Genomic DNA, 18,225 nt, shown 5'->3' with positions numbered 1-18,225 from the left:
GTGTGATACCTATGATTGTTCTGTCCCTACTGGCCTGTGTTGCAAAATGCTATTGTCTAAGAAGGTCCCCAGATCATTCCCATTTTTCATCTATTTACATGTTTAAATAATTACCCTTCTTCTCTAATAAACCAGTCATTACTGTCTTTCATGGTAGGTCATATTTTCCAGACCTCTGACCACTCTTGCACTACCCACCGGGAATTTACCAAGCAGTTTACATTATTCTGGAAGTGTGATGCTCAAACACTCATGAGGGATATGCAGTGAAACAAAGAAGAAAAGCTCATGGCAATTGGAAAAGAGGAGAGATTGCTCAATATGGAATTTGGAAAGAAGTCTACATTTCCTATCTTGAGTTCAGATTTTTTCAATCTGCCAGTATAGCAGCAAACTTGAGTGACTTACACAGTTCAACCTAGAAACAGCTTACAAAGCAGATACTGAATCCTACTTACAGCATATAAGCAATGACTCCTAAACTCCACATGTCTGTAGGAAAAGAGACAAACTCATAATTCACAACTTCAGGAGCAAGAAATTCTGGAGTCCCAAAGTTAACTCGAAGCTTTTCTCTGGGTTTGTATCTAGGAAATGGGAACATCAATTGCAGGTCTTATTAAAGGAATTCTGGAAGGAAATTCAGTAGGAAAACAAGGACAGACAACGGTACAAAGTAAAAAGAAGTATACCCATATATCGAATGAAAACAGTTTGCAAGCTTTATATCATACCAGGGCAAAATGCAACTGCTATAAAAAGGAAGAAATTCATATTTCAAGGACTTCTCAGAGCAGCTTTTACCATCCTTTTGGGACTTCTCCATATCATAGGCATGAAATTTTTAACCAGTAAATCCTTCACTGAGGTTATGGCACCTAATTAAACTAGAAAGTGATATAGCATGGGATATATTGTAACAGCCCTTGATGGTACGTTACACTCTCTTTTGAAGAATCTCTTAATATTGCAGACAAGAGACTAGACAAGACATACTACTGGTTTTGTCCATTTTAGCTGTTCCAAGATACTTTTATGCCTGCTTAGTCAGAATCAACCCTCTTTCAACCATATACCTGAAAAAGGCTTCAGAACAAATTTTTTCCACTCAGCTCCAAACATTCCATATTAAAAGATATCCCTTGTTAAAAGAAAAAATTAATTTGTCCTAACAACAGTAGAAGGCCATTATTAATGAAATACACAACTGTAGAGATGCAATATTTTTCCATTGTTTCCTAATCCATTCAAGATTAGTGAAAACACATGCATGTACCTTCTTGCCAATCCAAAATCAATAATTTTTATTTGATTTGCCTCTCGGTTCACACACAGGATATTCTCAGGCTGCCAAGAGAAACAAAAGAAAAAAATGCACTTTAATGACTATGAAAAACTGGGCTTTTAGCAAACTGTAGGCAGAAAAACACTAAAAGCAGAGTAAATATCTTCTAAGCACCTTTTGCTTTCCTCCTTGTTCAGATTTCTCTGCATGGGTAGCCCTCTTGCTGTCACGCAGCCATTGGAGCTGTGCATTCTGTGCTTTGCAACTGCTTTTTCCTCTCCATGGCTTTTCAACTTGACATAAGGCAGCAGTTCAGATAAAGAACACATTAGGGTGAGGGGGACAGGGAAAGCAGACTTCCAAAGAGGGGTTTCAGAATGCTGTCACTGCTGATACTGATTTTAAAAAAATAGAATTTGTTGGGCTCTGAAATTTATCTTACAGCTTTACATTTCTGAGTTCACAGATGTTCTGTCAGATTGAACATTAATATATTAAGCTAGTCACATCAACTTTATGCTTTTCTCAGACATTTTAGCAAAAGATAGGATTCACAGGTTAAATCCCTCTGGATTTTTATAGGGCCAAATGCTACTCTTCACTTTCCTGGCAGGAATCCTTTAACTTCCAAGAATTACTGCAAATTCATACAGAAGGGACTGAGAACAGGATTTGGCCAATTGTCTTTGAAACGTAAATACCTAAAATACAGTCTCATATTCATTGCCAGCACTTTTATAGCTACTCTGTCTTATTGCTCTGTGAGTCCTCTCTGAAACAAAACAGCCCTTAACACTTAAAACATTAGTTAACCTTTGTCACCATTACTAATTCATTTTACATTAGGACTTTTAAACACCATATGTCCATAGTTTCTGAAGTCCTGAATGATTATGGTCAAGATTATTTTCTTTCCATTTCAAGCTTGCTTTCCCAAACTCATTTGTTACTGACAGCAATCTATGAACAAGCAAAACAGAAGGGAGAAGCTGTAGCTGGCGAGCACATGAAAAAAGGTCTCTGGGATTAATTTCTTGGACTGTATATGTATCTTTTTGTCAGCAGTTTGACCTCATATTAAAACTGTGCCATCTCCAAGATCATAATTAATGTGTCCCAAAGAACCGTGTGAACTTCTGTTTGACAGGTTTCTAGGTAACTGGATGTTTATAAAGAGAAAAGTGAGTCTGGTCACTGATCAGCTACTGAAGCAGGTCCCAACAAGCATCTGCTCATTTGCTTAACCACTGCAACAATATATATGCTAACAACATTAAGAATGTACTATATTAACTCAGTCATTACAAGCCAAGAACAGCAGCCATAATAAAAATCTCACCAAAGAGAAAATCATCTTGTGCACTTTTTGTTTCTTTTTGCTTTGTTGCAAAGCTCAGGGATCACTAGGAAGTTTATAGACAGTCATAAAACTAAAGCCATCATCCCATTTTATTCCTGCACTAAATAGAGGTAAGAAACAATTCTATTATTCAATAAAAAACTTGTGCTAAGGGAGAAAGCCAGCTTTAATATACAATTTAATGAAAAATAACAACAAAAGTTTTCTTAGGGGTGATAGTTAACCGTTTGCAGCCAACCAGAGTAAGGATGTGCAACCGGTGGATTTGGTTTTGAAAAGAAGTGAGGAGACTTTTTGTGTATATAGTCAAGTAGTTCATATAACTAAACAGAAGATTTAACTAAGTACACAGTAGAGGATCTGCCACCTTTCTCTGGGCTTTCAGCTACACTGGCAGTTATTGACTAATCCAACACAGACATACTGTATTTGTTACATTAGCCACTGACTATTTTTAGTTCTTTCATTTTAGCAAGTCTTTTTAATGCACTTTCCCTTAATCTGGCTATTTTTTCATAACTACAGCAGTTTAGTGTAGTCCTCAGAAACTTGTGCAGGGTTTATGCTGATCCTGAATGACCCTTCAATTTAGTTCCACTCGCTCATGTCTTGATTTCTGCATAGTAAAAAATTGGGATAATTGCTAATTAAATAATATTTGCACAATATCTTGAGATTCAAACGTCAAAATTGAAAACAGTAAGGTATTTGTACTCAGCTGCTGGCTTTCTGTAAAATCAGCCTGTGGAAAATTCAAGCACTATGAGGCTTGATGACAAATGACCAGAATTCTCATCTAATTTACTTAGTCCTGTAGTAATTTAACTGATCTCAATGTGGTAAAGTAAATATGCATTGGTATAAGGAAAGTAGAATAAGGCCCTCTGTTGTTTCTGCCATGGGAATCTGCTAAGCTATATGGTCTACCATTAAGAATAAGAATTTCCACATCTGTCATTGCACAAAATATACGTCATAATACTCTACCTTGAGATCCAAATGAAGAATGTACATTTGGTGCATGTACTGAATTCCCTTGCAGATCTGTTTTATGAATGAGATACTATCCGTCTCTGTCAAATTGTAGTTTTCATCAATAATTCGGTCAAATAACTCTCCTCCTTCCACACTGAGGAGAGAAAGACAATAAAGCAGTGACCAAGCCCAAATCCAATCCCATGCAGTTAGATTAATACAGAATTTACACTACTGACTATTTTCATCATTGACAGTCAAGTGCAGTAAGATGGGTCTACAATATAAGCTTGTACCTTGATCTGAATTTTCCCAAATCTGGGTTCTTAAATTTAAGGCAATTATTTTGTGCCTGATTAGCCTTATAAACCAGCATAAAAATCAGGATTATCCTTTTAGGCACTGAGTATAAGGATTAGGCACAACACCTACATCTGGCTCCTCTTCGGTGTAAGATGTCTTCATTAGCCTCCCAGAATTGGAGATATTCTGAGAAGTTTGTTTCTTGGCTGACACAAAATAAAATTATAAACCAAAGAGAAGATATATAACACAGGTCTTTCTTGAAATGGAGCAGTGGCTTTACAGCACCAGTAATGTGGTACATCACTGGAAAAAATGCATAAATGGCTGATGGGAAAATTTTTCTCTTAAATTCCCTTTTTTTTTCCTGTTGTTCTTGAATACATATTTCACATGTTCTTTCCTGTAAGAAGGTCTATTTCTAATTTCAGGAGAAAGCAAGAAAGAAATTGACAATTCTAGCAAAAGTGGTAAAGACAGAAAGGGAAAGAAAACACACTTACTATTCCATGACAAGTACAATGTCATTTTTAGATTCAAAGGCATCATATAGTTGGATGAGGTTCACATGATTCAGCTGATTCATGACATTGATTTCGTTTTTAACTTCATCCTGTAAAGAGTCATAAGTATTGCTTCAGATGCCTTTTTTCTAAGAAAGCTACATGAAACAGGACATAGTTTGAAGCAAATGTACATTATCCTCATGTATTTGCTTGTGGCAACCAAACACAGGGCTTTCCTTTGATTGCTCCTGCAGTGGTAGATATCAAGGCTATAGGAGTTACTAGACTGAACTCAGAGCTTGAGTGGGGGACTGCTTCAGTAATAACTATTTGGTGGAAAAGGAAGAAGAGAGCCCACTTGGACAAGTGGTGGGTTCAAAGGGATGTAAAGAAAAAAGAGAGGCAGAAAATGGCTTGGTTCAAACAGCTGTAGGTGTACAAAATCAGGCTAAGAAAAGTCCAGGACAGTCCTCAAAATCTAACTTTGTAATCAGAGGAGAGAGAATGGTACCTCCATTCAGCCCAACTATTTTAGACGTGCAGTTTAGGATGGGATGAATCATCCTGTGATGGTGTCAGTCTCTCTCCATTGACTACAAAGGGATTCTTTCTGATCAGCTTGGCCACAGCTATACCTTAGCAACCTCAGTTAGCTGAGACAAATCCCACTCCTGAATACCATTAATGACACTGCTGTCACATAAAGGATGATATGCATCCTGACATGAGAAAGCAAGCCACAGATGGCCAGGAGGTTTGCAAAACAGGCCAGATTAATTCCTCTCATCTGTATTTGTGTTGATTTCAGGAGCACAGATCATGCCTGTTATCAGCATCTCCCACAGTGACATCAAGTCATTGCAGCAAAGGCTACCGTGCGTTTGGAGGCAATATGCTATGTCTCGGGCCTGACAAATGTTTTTACTATTAAAAAAAATGCTAATAGGATTAAGAGCAGAAAGAAAAAAAAAGAGTTAATAGAAGTTTTGAAGGAGAAGGGAAATAGCACTAGAGTCAATGCTAATCCAGCAGGTCCTATGAGTGTCATGGCTCGTGAGACACTTGGTCATGGTCTGTTGTGTTGCTGAAGAACAGGTTGGGATCCCTTTGGGAACAAAAGACTAATATCACACTCTACCAACCTTCTGTTTTGGACCTTTTGCTTTTATAATTTTGGCTGCTAGCTTGAGACCTGTTGCTTTCTCTTCACATTTGTGCACTTGCCCAAATCGCCCTCTAGAGAAAAGGAGGAGAAAAAAAAATCATCCAGTGGTACTGGTGTCAACTCTGAATGTAAACTGCAATATGAACAACATAAATTATCCTCTCCCTTCTGGATTGCATTTCAATTGCTCTATTGTTGCTATTTTGTTGTGTAGATTATACTTGCTACTATTTATTTAGGCACACCAAAAGTCACACACTGTTCTGTCTGGTATATCGCACTTATATGATTCACTATACTCACCTCATAACAAGCAATGACTAATCCCAGAGTAGTCAACATACTCTAAGGATAACGACTCATGCACAATCTGCCTCTCTCCATCGCATCATTCTCCTCCATGGGAGGGTTGTGATTCCATGAAGAACCAAAGCCTTACCCAAGAGCACGCTGCCATCAAAAATTACAATATCCCTCTATCCTAAACAATGTCAGCATGAGAGATCAAGGAATTACATGGCCTGCCAGATTAACCTGCTAATCTATCTGAAAATGCATGTGTTTTTGGGGATGAGACCCACTGAGAGAAAGAAGACTACAACATGTCTCTATGTTCTGCTGGCTGTAATGTGAGGTAAAGTATTACAGCATCTTAGGAGCCCTGTCATAAACCCTGAGGGCATCTTGCTGACCTAGAACAATATCAAACACAGGTCAAGTCTGCTGGTGCCAAATAGTTAGCCAAAATTCACTCACACTAAAATCAGCCTCCTCTTTTCATCCCTCTATAAAGACTTCCATGACTTTGGATCTAGTGGGGCATGTTGCCTCCATTCACCTCGCAAGCTGCTTGGTTGTAAATTTATGCCTTGCTTTCCAAGTTGATTTGCTTTGTCTGACTTACCCTCCCAGAATTTCATCCTCATTGACATTATAATAATTGTTGATCCCCACCCTTTTGGCTGAGACAATCCGGTGATCAAATGGTGCTGGTGGAGTAGGAATATCATCTACAAAAATAAAAACAGACAGATAGCATATGAGTGGTCACATGCAGTGCTTGTCTGTCTCATATTTTATTTCCTTTTTTGCCCAGATAAGTTCATTTAAGAACCGAATACACTTACTGTAACCTTTATAGATAAGTCTTTCTCTGTTATTTAAGAAGGGGTTTATTTCAGAAGCTCTGGCTCAGAAAAAAGGTTGTTGTTTGGGAGCTACACTAAGACAAGGACTCCTTTATTAAGTTATCATATTCTGCACAACAGTAGGACCACTAGGCTGTATCAGTGTAGCTTCGTGCCCACAAAGGGCCTCAGCAACTCACCGTTATCTCTGATTTTTTTAAATATTCTTTTCCTCCTCAGGTACTGTTAATAGGTGAGCATGTACTGTAACTCTCCAGTGGGGTAGGAAAAGAAACTGAACTCTCCTCCAGACCCAGCTTTTGCCATTCACAGTGAAGAATCCTCTTCTCTACTGATTGACACAACTTGTCTTTTTCTGCAGTGTGGTCATCACCTTTAAAAATCACTTTTAGAGTTTATGCACATGGGGAAGTTTTGCCCTAGCAGATAGCATTTAGGGTTTCCAGTATGGCTCCGGATCTGGTATGGTAGAACACATGGTAACTGACACACGGTGCTCTGAGGAATTTTTGTCCTTCAAAAAGGATGACAGATAAAAGGTAAGGAGGAGCACAGAGAAGGGATGTGTTCCTGACATCACACTGCAGCAGCTATGGAGTTTCAGCAAGTCTCTGGTGTTATTGTCTGGACCTCCACATGCTGGACCTTTCTGCCATCCTGATGTCAAAATCCCTGCTGGAGACCAGCCCTCCATGCCTAATTTGGACTTTTTGCAGGCTGTTGTGACTTCAATTTCATACCCACGTTGTTTTTCATTTGATTGATATTCCCAAGAGTGACCTTTGGCTGACCAAGGTGACAAATACTTCTTCAACTGTTTGGGAGGGCTACAGCCCCAGCGTTTCCACATGAGCTCTCTGGTTTGGAATGTCAGCTCCTTTTTGTGTGAGGCTTGTTGAGCAATTTTAAAACCATCCATTACTCCAGTGAAAAGGATCAAAAACACAAACAAAAAACCCCATGACAGCATGTAGCTGGCAGGAACACTTTGGTCATTAATGTAGCGGTAGATTGTCCTTATTCACAGTGAATGTCCATTTTTCCTGGACACCAGCTGTGTACCTAGATTTTTTTTTTGACAGTATTAATAACTTACATGGTCAGGAAGTTAGTTCATGGTCAAGGAATTGTGAAAAGCTGGGGCTTCTGGAAGTTTGCCACCTACTTGGGATTCTGCAGAGTTTGAATTGCACAACCATAAGTATGGGTCTTTGTGTCTTACCAAGACCCACAGAATGCCAAGAAAACCTCTACCCTAAGGCAGAATTTGACTCTAACAACACAAATTCCAAGGGCTCCAGAATGTAAGTGACAGAAGAAAATGTCTTTATAAAAGTTCAGCTCCAAACCACTACCCAACTTTGGGCAAGGAAATGTTCTTTTAAAGAGGTCAGTCTGCTTTTTAAAACTACGTAAGTTTTTGCCTTCAAGACATTCCTAGCGACAGAATTTCTATTTTTCTTTTCCTGAAAACCAGAGGGGATTTCTCCCTATTCAAGAATGACCTCCTATTACAGATCAAAGATGTTCCAGCAGAGACACTCTAACCTTAATGCCATCCCTAACAATTTGCCAGAGCTCAGGACAGTTTATAAATTTTAAAGTTTTAGTACACTATCTCCTGTTTCCTGCTACACAAACCTAGCACAAACATGTAACAAATGTTTCCCTTCCACACTTTCCCCCCATTTCCAAAGCAAAGAAATTCATTCTGAGTCCTATGCATGCACATGCACACACAAATAGCTTCAAATCTTTCAGGCCCCCTCCTCATGTGCCACAATTTCACATACAGGAATAGGGACTGAAATTCTCAAGCCAGAGATCTAATATTAGAAATCTCTGCCTCAGCATGGTGAGCATGCTTCAGAGTTCGGTGCCTGAGCACCATTTATCTGACTGTTCAACAGCATCACTCAGGCTTCCACACAAAAGTGTGTATTTCTTTATAGGTTGTAGTTGTTCTCACTTCACACTACAATGGTACAAATATAAGCAAGCTGGTTTTTCAGGTTACATCCAGAGCACTGCAGATTCCCTGCTAACACACAGTTTCAGCACTTCCACAGGTCAACCAATTTTGCCACGCATGATATAATTTCTCCCTCCACTTTATAGTTCGGAGTCTTAGCTCTTTTGTTAAAAGAAGAGGGAGAGAGGATAGTATTAGTGGAGTAGTTGTGGCAGAAGCAAATTAATTGTGTGTAATTTCTGACAGAACAGAACCCTCTAAGATTGAAGCAAGCAGAACTGGTCCATGAACAACTGTTTCCTGCCAGAGCTACCATGCACATCTTTTTCCCCTACCAATTACAATCACGAAATAATTCTCTTCTACAGATATCTCTCTCTGTTCATCACCTTAATACCCATGGAATTAAATGTTTTGCCTTTAAGATACTTCCTTTAGGAGCTTTTTATAGTTTTAAATATGTCATCAGCGCTTTCTGCAACTATCCTGCTCTTTTTGTTATCATCTTTGATTAGACCTTCATCATTCACTCAATGCTTACTGCTACCGCTATGCTCAAATTGGCAGGTCTGCTCAGTATTGAACTATAATTTCCTGTACCTTTTTCGCAGCTTTTACACCTGCAAGGACAAAACATGGCATTAGTGCAGGATACACTTAAAGCAGAGCAAATTTAGAAACACAGGTGAAAAATGCCTACACATACATTGCATTCAAATAACATTACGTTATTTTGTTTCATGGTGTAAAATAAACTGGTTTAATATTCACTCTGAGAAATAAAAATGGCCCCTAAATTAATCACGTCAGCAAAATATTTCTCAATTACTGAAATTCTCACCTGAGATCTTCTAAACTTAACATTTGGCTGTCAATCTCACCTTTAAAACAAGGGGAGAGTATTGGAATTTAACTATGTTCATATAGGTTCCTGAGAGCTTAAACCTGTTTATCCCTGAAGGGCTACATACAATGTAGCAAAGAAAGAATTACAGTAAATAAATTTATCAGTTTAATTGTCTGGGCCAAGTTTCAAGTTTGACACTGGTATATTATCCCTTAAGTTACTACATTTTGCAGTAAGTTAATTCCCAGTTGGCAATGGCCTAATTCCCAGTGGTCTAATCTAACCTTATTTTGCTCATATGTTATAAGACACTGCAGTATATAAACTGAAAAATGGGAGCATTCTCCTCAGAGATAAAGAATAGAGTAACATAATACCCATGTTCTTAATATTACCCAAGCAAACAACCAAAGCACACTGCTAATTCCATGTATGGAATGGATTGTTTGACTGTCTGTTTTAAGAGTATAATTTCACTCAGAGAGATAAACATATTTTTCACTTCTGCACTGGGCTAAATTTTCAACAATATTTATATTAACCAGCCACTTTGACTTGAAACTTGAATGACACATTTTTCTAAAGCATGAGTCTCTTAAGAATGTGCAGTATAAGCTTCAGGCCTTACCTTCCCTCTGGTATCTCTTGATCATGGCTTTGTTCTGCCTCATCTTCCTTTTGGGAAGGAGCTGGTGGTTCCTCAACACTTTTTTCACTCTTATCAGCATTTCCCACCTCTTCATTCTCCCTCTCCTCTTGTTGTTCATCTCCAGGCACCTGATGTTCCTCCTTCCTCTCCTCATCTGTTGGAGGCTCACTCTCTATCTCTTGCACAGTTAGCCTTTGACAAGCATCATCAACAGCATCTTTTTCCTGCTGTTTTGCTGGAGCAAATGACTCCTGAACAGAGTTTCTCCTATATTCTTCTATATTCTGTTCTTCCTGAACAGAGTTTCTCCTATATTCTTCTATATTCTGTTCTTCCTGAACAGANTGTTCTTCCTGAACAGAGTTTCTCCTATATTCTTCTATATTCTGTTCTTCCTGAACAGAGTTTCTCCTATATTCTTCTATATTCTGTTCTTCCTGGACAGAGTTTCTCCTATATTCTTCTATACTCTGTTCTTCCTGAACAGAGTTTCTCCTATGTTCGTAATAACTTTCGAAAGCCAAACTTTCTTCTTCCTTCTCTGATCCTTCAGTATGAAATCTGGGAGGATCCACTTCAAGCAGAACAGAACTTTCCCTCTTGGCATTTTCCTCATTGAGCTTATCAACTTCTTCTTCAGAGCAGGACTGGCTCTCTTGGATGGCCCCCTCTGTAAGTGAAGAGATTACAAAGGAATCTGTCAGTGGTTTTCTGATAGTCAGTAACAACATTAAAGTAGGGCTGCACACTTAGCATAAATTTAGTTGCATTTGGAACTAGGCATTTGCTTTTCTCTTCCACTGTCGAGGTCAGTTCAAGTGCCTCCTAAGCAAGAGCAGACTACTTATTCAAAACAGAGATGTCATGGGTCACAAATGCTTCCTTTGACACACAGCACTAGAAAATGTTTTTGTCACTCAAAATTATTGTCAGCCAAGTCAAGGTTAATGAACTCAAGAAAGGTAAAGCACTTTTTTGAGCTTGAGTTTGAGACCCTGTGCACAGGCATGTGAAAAGTTGATTGATGTCGCTTCAACAATTTTCACTCATGCTGTTGAGCACACATGTAACTCAAACAACTTCACTGGAGCTGCTCAGGAACATAACGGCTAGTTTTGTGCTATTTCTTAGGAACTAGAATCCAATCAGAGAAAAAATAGTCCAACCTGTTGAATCTGGTGGCTTCTTTTCTTTTGTTTCTGTTTCATTCAAATGTAACTTTTCTTTGATGACCTGTGGAAAAGGCAATTGATATATTACTCAATGTATACAGTTTACATATGGTATTGGTCCTCATGAAATTGCAACCTGATTTTTTTGGGTCAAATACAAATACTCTGAGTTGTAATTCACACATTTCCTATAAATGACGGTCCTTATTATAATCACTACCAAGCTGATTGAATTGGTACCAGTGTAAAGCAAGAGAAATTATCTCAGTTGTGATCAGCATCAGTGTTGGCATAAAAACAGCCCAGAAAAAATCAGGACTGAACCTCAGAGACTAAAAGAAAGAAACATCCTGAAATGAGCTGTTGCCCTGCAGTAGCTTTTGCTGTTAAAATCCAGGTTAAACCAAAGCTCGGAATATTTAATATTCTAGTAAAATCTTCGGTAACAGTCTTAATGACAGATATCAAAAAGTTTCTTGCTGTTAATCAACATCTGGTAACGACTTTTTTAATGATGCAACAATTTATTATGGGCTGACTGAGACAGTAACCAGGAATTGGAGCATACAAGACATAACTTCAGCTTTGTAGCCTTCTCTTACCTACACTTTACAATGTTGCAGTGACATCTAGAGGCGCTTCATACCAATTCAGGTCCTCTTAAAACCTCTGCTCTTTCAGTTACCTTTGTGGATATTTACTCCTATTCCTGTTGTGGATATTTACTCATATTCTTACGCTGTGTGCTGTTTCTTCACTTGCCACTCCCAGACTTGTTAGTAGGGTGGTGACCATGGTCTCTGCTGTCGCTTGGTGCTCCTTTTTCACCTGCCTTCTTCTTCCCACAGTACTATGAAACTGGCACTAACATTATCATTAATAGATCCACAAGGTGTGAAAAATGCAGATACCTCCAAATATTTTCAAGAGGAACTGCCAGCTACAGCAGTGTTATGTGTATCCCAACAAAATATACAGAGTCAGGAACTTAATTTTGAGTGTCTTAATCAAATGATTAGTCCCACAGCTTAGTCATATTGTACTCTGGGCATGAACCAGTTCTATTACTAAACATTTGTTCTGGTAAGCCCTCTGCACTTCTTATACTTTTTTTTTTATTTTATTTTAACGTCATCAGGCTATATAGAAAATAGGCATGAAATCAAAGCAATGTGTATCCACTATAAACAGAGTTCAAGGGAAAGGAAATTCCATGAGAAGCAAAAAAGAGTTGAGGAAAAACTGGATGTAACTGCATGAAGGATTTCAACAAAACTTTTTCAGAAAATCTTGATCTGCAAGGGACAAGGAAACTGTAATATGACCGTAAGATCTGAGACTGACAATTATTTGGGATGCAGTTGGTCCCAGGAGGTTGCAGGCCACAAAATGAAAAAGGCCTCAATACAACTAGGTAAGTACTCTTGAAATATAAATCAGAGCCTTGTTCCCACAGAACTTAAATGTAAATGTAATTATTCCAGATGGATCACAGGGAATCAACCAATGCTCATTTTGCTATTTTAATGGCGAAAGGCACCAAAAAAAAAGGGGGGGAAAACTCAGACTTATTTATTCTGCAATGTGACTGCAATTAGTAATGCACTCAGATTCCTGTAAGTACGTCAGTCTCACCAGATCACTGAGGACATCAGCTCTGATCAAACACAGTCAGCTGAGCAAATAATCAGAGAAATGGCCTCCAAGCCCTTTGATGCATAGGGCCAGATTTCACTTCTGCATTCAAAATTAATTGCAGACACACAGCGCTTCCTACTAAATTTTGCTGTAGTTTGCAGGTGTGAAATACAGAAGCCAGCTTTTGAAAATCTGTCAAGTAGAAGGAACACTGGATGGTGCTGAATACCTGAGACTGCCAGGGCATTACATGAAATACTATAATGTTTATTCAAGCACCACTTCTGATCTCTTACATTTTAACAGCAGACGAGGAGCTCATACTAATTTAAATGAGGGGGGAAAAAAAGAATACAAATGAAACATTTACTGGTATTCTTCAGAATCAATGTGCAATAAATGCAGGGGCAATAGCGCACTAGAATAAGAAATACAAATATAAGGACTAGATATCTGTAGACACATGAATAATTTAAACATGAACATCCAAGTCTTCTACATGTTTAGCTATTTGCAGTAACATGTGACTTCAACTTGTCAAATCTTGACCTGGCAATAAACCCAAGAAATTTTGCTCATTATTTCTCCCCTGTAAAGGGTAGGGGTTCACTGGGTTCTCTGGAGCTGACAGAAGTCAACTTATCCACGTATCCTCCCCATCCCAGCCACAGGAGGTACAAAGACCTCCTTGTAGTTCTCCTTGTAGTTTTTCAGGGACATGTGTGAAGTCCGATCCCAGGTAGCTGCTCTGAGAGCCCATTGGTCCCAAAAGCTTTGACACTCTTCTGAAAATCTCAGCTGAAAGGTCATGTGGTTTGTTAATTGCATCTACCCCACCTGAGTATACCTCGTACTACTCGTCTTCCCTCAGCAGTTCTTTCTTAAGGATCTTTTAAACTTTATCTCTAATAATATTTTATTTATTGATGTATTATTCTTCCTGAACTTTGGTGACATGTGACTATTTCCAGTCTGTATTTTCTAAAACTAAAGGAATTAATATTCCTTAGTGGAAAATATGCCTCCATGTTATTTTTTCTCCTTTCTTAATGACTTGAATATGCACAATTGGGTTAATGGTAGTGCAGTCATTTTTCCTATTCACACAAGCCAAAAGCTTTCAATTAATTTTTCATTTTCATTTCACAAAAGGTTAAATATAAAAGCTTGCATTGTGACCTTGTAATGTATACCAAAGCAAAAATGTGTCTGTATCTACACAATTTGTTACTGCATCTTCAAAAATACATTTTCCAGACTTAAACATAGTCTTTCATACAAAGTATTGCTAGAATCTAAGTAATAGAGATAGAATAAAAGCCCAGGTGATGATATAGAATAATGTGAGATAGCCCAGAAGCTGAAACTTCAGTGTAGACCAATGGAAAAAAATCCCTTTTGGAAATTATTTAAATTGACTTTAGAAACCTGCAGAAATTAAGCCATAAGCAATTATATGCACAAATATAATATATTCTAACAGAAATTTCAAATGCAGCAAGAAATTAATGTTTTATAGACATCTGACTCCTTTTTAATGAGCTCTACGTAGTTAAATTCTTTCTTTATACTGTAGCAGTCCTACCCTTGGAATGTTTTTTTAGCTAACTTTCAAATTTTTTTATTCACCTAATAAAACTCTTTGATTCTTTTTTTTTCCTACTGCAAAAATTTTTGTAATTAATGGCCTCATGAAGCAGTCTCAACCATTTAGTTAGACATCCTTTATCACCCATCCTTTATCACCCCATCACACTAAGGAAGCATGGGTTGTTTAGCCCGGAGAAGAGGAGAGACGGGAGACCCTATCACTCTCTACAACTACCTGAAAGGAGGCTGTAGTCAGGTGTGGGTTGGTCTCTTCTCCCAGGCAACCAGCTGTAGGACAAGATGGCACAGCCTTAAGATGTGCCAGGGGAGGTTTAGGTTAGACATTAGGAAGAAGTTCTTTACAGAGAGAGTGACTGGGCAATGGAATGGGCTGCCCAGGGAGGTGGTGGAGTTGCTGTCCCTGGAGGTGTTTAGGAAGAGATTGGATGTAGCACTTAGTGTCATGGCCTAGTTGACAACGTGGTGTTTGGTCAAAGGTTGGACTTGATGATCTCAGAGGTCTTTTCCAACCTAGTTGATTCTGTGATTTCATTTTATATCAATAAATTATTCTCAACTTCCACCTGCCACAAACCTTTGCATATGCCTAACCCACATTTTAACTCAGTGTCGCTTTTTCATATTCTTGATAGTTTGCAGGACTGTATTATGGCAAGATATCCTGGTTTCGTGTAAGGTCCAATCACCATTCATTTATCAAAATGATTAAGTTATGATTAAGTTTCTTGAGATTTGTAATTATTGAATTTCCCTAACAGCCAGAAGTCAGCCATGGGCTTTGCCACCTGAGCACTGTACTGTGAATGCTCCCAGCATCTCCTCATCAGTACACAGGAGAATTCATCACATACCACAGAGACCTTGGGGCAACCACATGCACGGTGATGCCTCCTGTGCTGTCTCTCAAAGCTGGAATTCATCCCCTCCTGCCCTTTTCTGTTCCCCTTCAATACACATTCCTTTTCCCCCCAGCAATGTAAAATATTCAGTGAAAGTATTTCTGATACAAACTTATAAATGCTAGAAAGCGTACACATGGGAATTCTGCTTTTACTGGCAGGCAGTACATCCATTTCCATGTCATTATTTTTTTGCTACACTACAACAACTGCTGGCACCTTCAGGCAAAGGTTTTGACTCTTCCATGATTTTTATAGAGCTCCTTGAAGTAGATAAATAAAGCATTCTTCTGTAAAAACCAGACTCAAACCACAAATATACTCTAATCACACAGACAAAATAAGCTCTGAGCCACGAGAATCATGATTCTCCCAATAGGAAATACAAGCGAATTTCTGTGTGACCTGCTGCCTTAAAAATACATTGGTAATGAAATAACAACGTCTGCTTGTGAAAAATCCCTCAGAACAACACCATCCTAGGGGAGAAGCTGCGGATCAGTGAAGCCAAAGCCTTGTCCATTCCCTACTTCAGTTTGCTGACTTCCCAGCTGCTGTGCTGGAGAAGCAATGCCTGTCCTGTTTCAAACAGATGCTTCCTCCTGACAAGCCATTCTTTTCAAAACAGGGGATCTTACACTGAAGAGTAGAAAAGGCTTTCATGCAACCAGGCTCCTGATAGAGCCCATGGCCTCAACGAAGACGCAATATATTGCACTAACAGTAACAGTTAGATTTTAAACATCTTTACTTTTGCCTTGAGGTCTAGTCACTGTCATTTAACAGAGGCAGTATTAAGCACAAGAAGAGCTTTGGAGGTAGATTTTTAACTCCAATTGATTGGTATAATTGCAATGTCTCTGGAATACACAAAGGCCTATAATAACCACCAACAAATCTGAGGCTACCAATACACCCACTAAGACCAGAGCATTCAGCATTACCTGGCTTTGACACGTCCTATCCCTGCATTTGGGAAATCAAATCAACCGATTAATATCATTTTTGGATTTCTCATCTGAACAAACCGGAGGCAATGTCAGGCAAGCACAACCAGTGAAGAATTCGGCTGCTTGTCTTACCAACACATTGGACAGCCAAACATCTCTCCCTTCTCTATACTGCTCAATGTCCATACACATGTGATGACTGATAGGGAGCATGTGTGCCTCATATGCACCTGTGCCATAACCCCGAAATTTTCCAGGTGCTGTTCTTCGCCTTTTCTCCATTACTATTAAATGGGTCATCTTCCAAAGTGGGTTCCACTATTCTCACAGTGTAAGAAAGGAGCAAAAAAATCCATCTTGAAAACCAAATCATTGGCAGATCTTTTTAACTGTGGGCATAAACCACCCATTTGTCAAACTATTCCAGTAATTTTTTTTTGCTACAATATCAGTTAAGTATTCCCACCGTAAAGAGGATGTTTCTCAGCTTTACTAACTTAGCTGAACTAAGCTTGCAATGACACGAATGGCAAATATCTTCAGACTTTTTGAGCTGCCCTTCCTAATCTGTTTTGGAGAAATCATAGTTGGGAGATTTCCATCCAAAGGGTTGTGAACTTAAGAAATTATCCCCTAGAGCTTTGATGACTCACTTATAATTGTACTCCAGAAATGCAGGTTTCCTATTAATGCACTTCATTTAACAGGAAGGGGGTTTGGGTGGAGGGGAAAGACCTGGGATTTTTTTATTTCCCCTTTATAGGCAGATCTTCTCCTTCATTTTGATAAATGAATGGTGATTAGACCTTACACAAAACCGGGATATCTTGCCATAATACAGTTCTGCAAACTATGGTTTCTCACCATGCAGAACCCAGCGAATGGAATGTGGTGGGACTCTTTCCAGGCTCTGTTGGGGCTGCTGCCCAGCCACCCATCACCACTCATCCTCACTGCTGCACATGTATGCAAAACCCAGGGTGCTGCTAGGATGGCACAAAACTAGTTGTGTTCCAGAGCAGCCACTGTTGTCATTAAAAGTCAGTGTGGTGGAGACCCCACATTTAATTGCAACCCAGCTCTCCTACCAGAGAAAGTAGTCAAGCATGGTACCCCTACTATTTCTGATTGGGGCTAAGAGGAGTCATCACCAGAAAACTGCCTACATAGCTAGGATATCTGATTACAAAAGGTGAATCTTAGATGACTGCAGTGGACAAATACTTATTCCCTGAGCAAATACTTCCTACCTCTCTCTCACCTCTTTGAGGAAATTTCTGCTTTTACAAGACTAACCTCTGATGACCTGTCTTGCATTGCTTTCCTGCACTTACCAGATCTTGATCTTCATCATGAGGTCTCCCGAGTTTTGCAAAGGAGTTGTGTTAGATTCCTAAAATGGTCACTCTAACACATAGGCATTAACGTCATGCCCACAAGACATCTGATGTGGCACGCAGGTATTTAGAAATCAGCTGTACCTGCTTTGATTTCACACATTCCTCAGATTTGTAGAGAGAGCAAAACCACAACAACAGTGCCCAGGGCACGATCCTATGCATGGGATACTGTACAGCACACAGCAAGTTCTGAAGATAAATGAAAACAAAATTCAACACTATTCTGAATTGGAAGGGCGTGAAAAAACTCTTAGGGTTGTCAGTAAGGGAGAAAATGGGGCAAAACAAGATGAAAACATTGTCCTGAGAAAACACACCAGTTTTATAGACATTCAGAAGAAGAAT

At 38.9% G+C, this 18,225-nt stretch overlaps 1 protein-coding gene across 2 annotated transcripts in view; it reads right to left on the bottom strand.

Annotated features, from left to right (window-relative positions):
* The window catches only part of MYLK4 (myosin light chain kinase family member 4), a 92,213-nt gene that overhangs the window by 21,192 nt on the left and 52,796 nt on the right, over positions 1 to 18,225 (bottom strand). For both annotated transcript variants that reach the window (XM_017828739.1, XM_017828740.1), the window contains 10 exons: positions 11,377 to 11,443; positions 10,690 to 10,880; positions 10,190 to 10,545; positions 9,315 to 9,334; positions 6,499 to 6,604; positions 5,572 to 5,665; positions 4,427 to 4,536; positions 3,633 to 3,774; positions 1,277 to 1,347; positions 459 to 587 (listed from right to left, as the gene is read on the bottom strand). In XM_017828739.1, coding sequence (XP_017684228.1) covers positions 459 to 587; positions 1,277 to 1,347; positions 3,633 to 3,774; positions 4,427 to 4,536; positions 5,572 to 5,665; positions 6,499 to 6,604; positions 9,315 to 9,334; positions 10,190 to 10,545; positions 10,690 to 10,880; positions 11,377 to 11,443 — 1,286 coding nt within the window. The remainder of the gene's footprint in view (positions 1 to 458; positions 588 to 1,276; positions 1,348 to 3,632; positions 3,775 to 4,426; positions 4,537 to 5,571; positions 5,666 to 6,498; positions 6,605 to 9,314; positions 9,335 to 10,189; positions 10,546 to 10,689; positions 10,881 to 11,376; positions 11,444 to 18,225) is intronic.

This window comes from Lepidothrix coronata, unplaced genomic scaffold (genome assembly GCF_001604755.1).
Source record: "Lepidothrix coronata isolate B3197 unplaced genomic scaffold, Lepidothrix_coronata-1.0 Scaffold152, whole genome shotgun sequence".
In the NCBI taxonomy this organism is placed as follows: Eukaryota; Metazoa; Chordata; class Aves; order Passeriformes; family Pipridae; genus Lepidothrix; species Lepidothrix coronata.
Note: the sequence above shows the minus strand (reverse complement) of the source record. Positions and strands in the feature narration are given on the sequence as shown.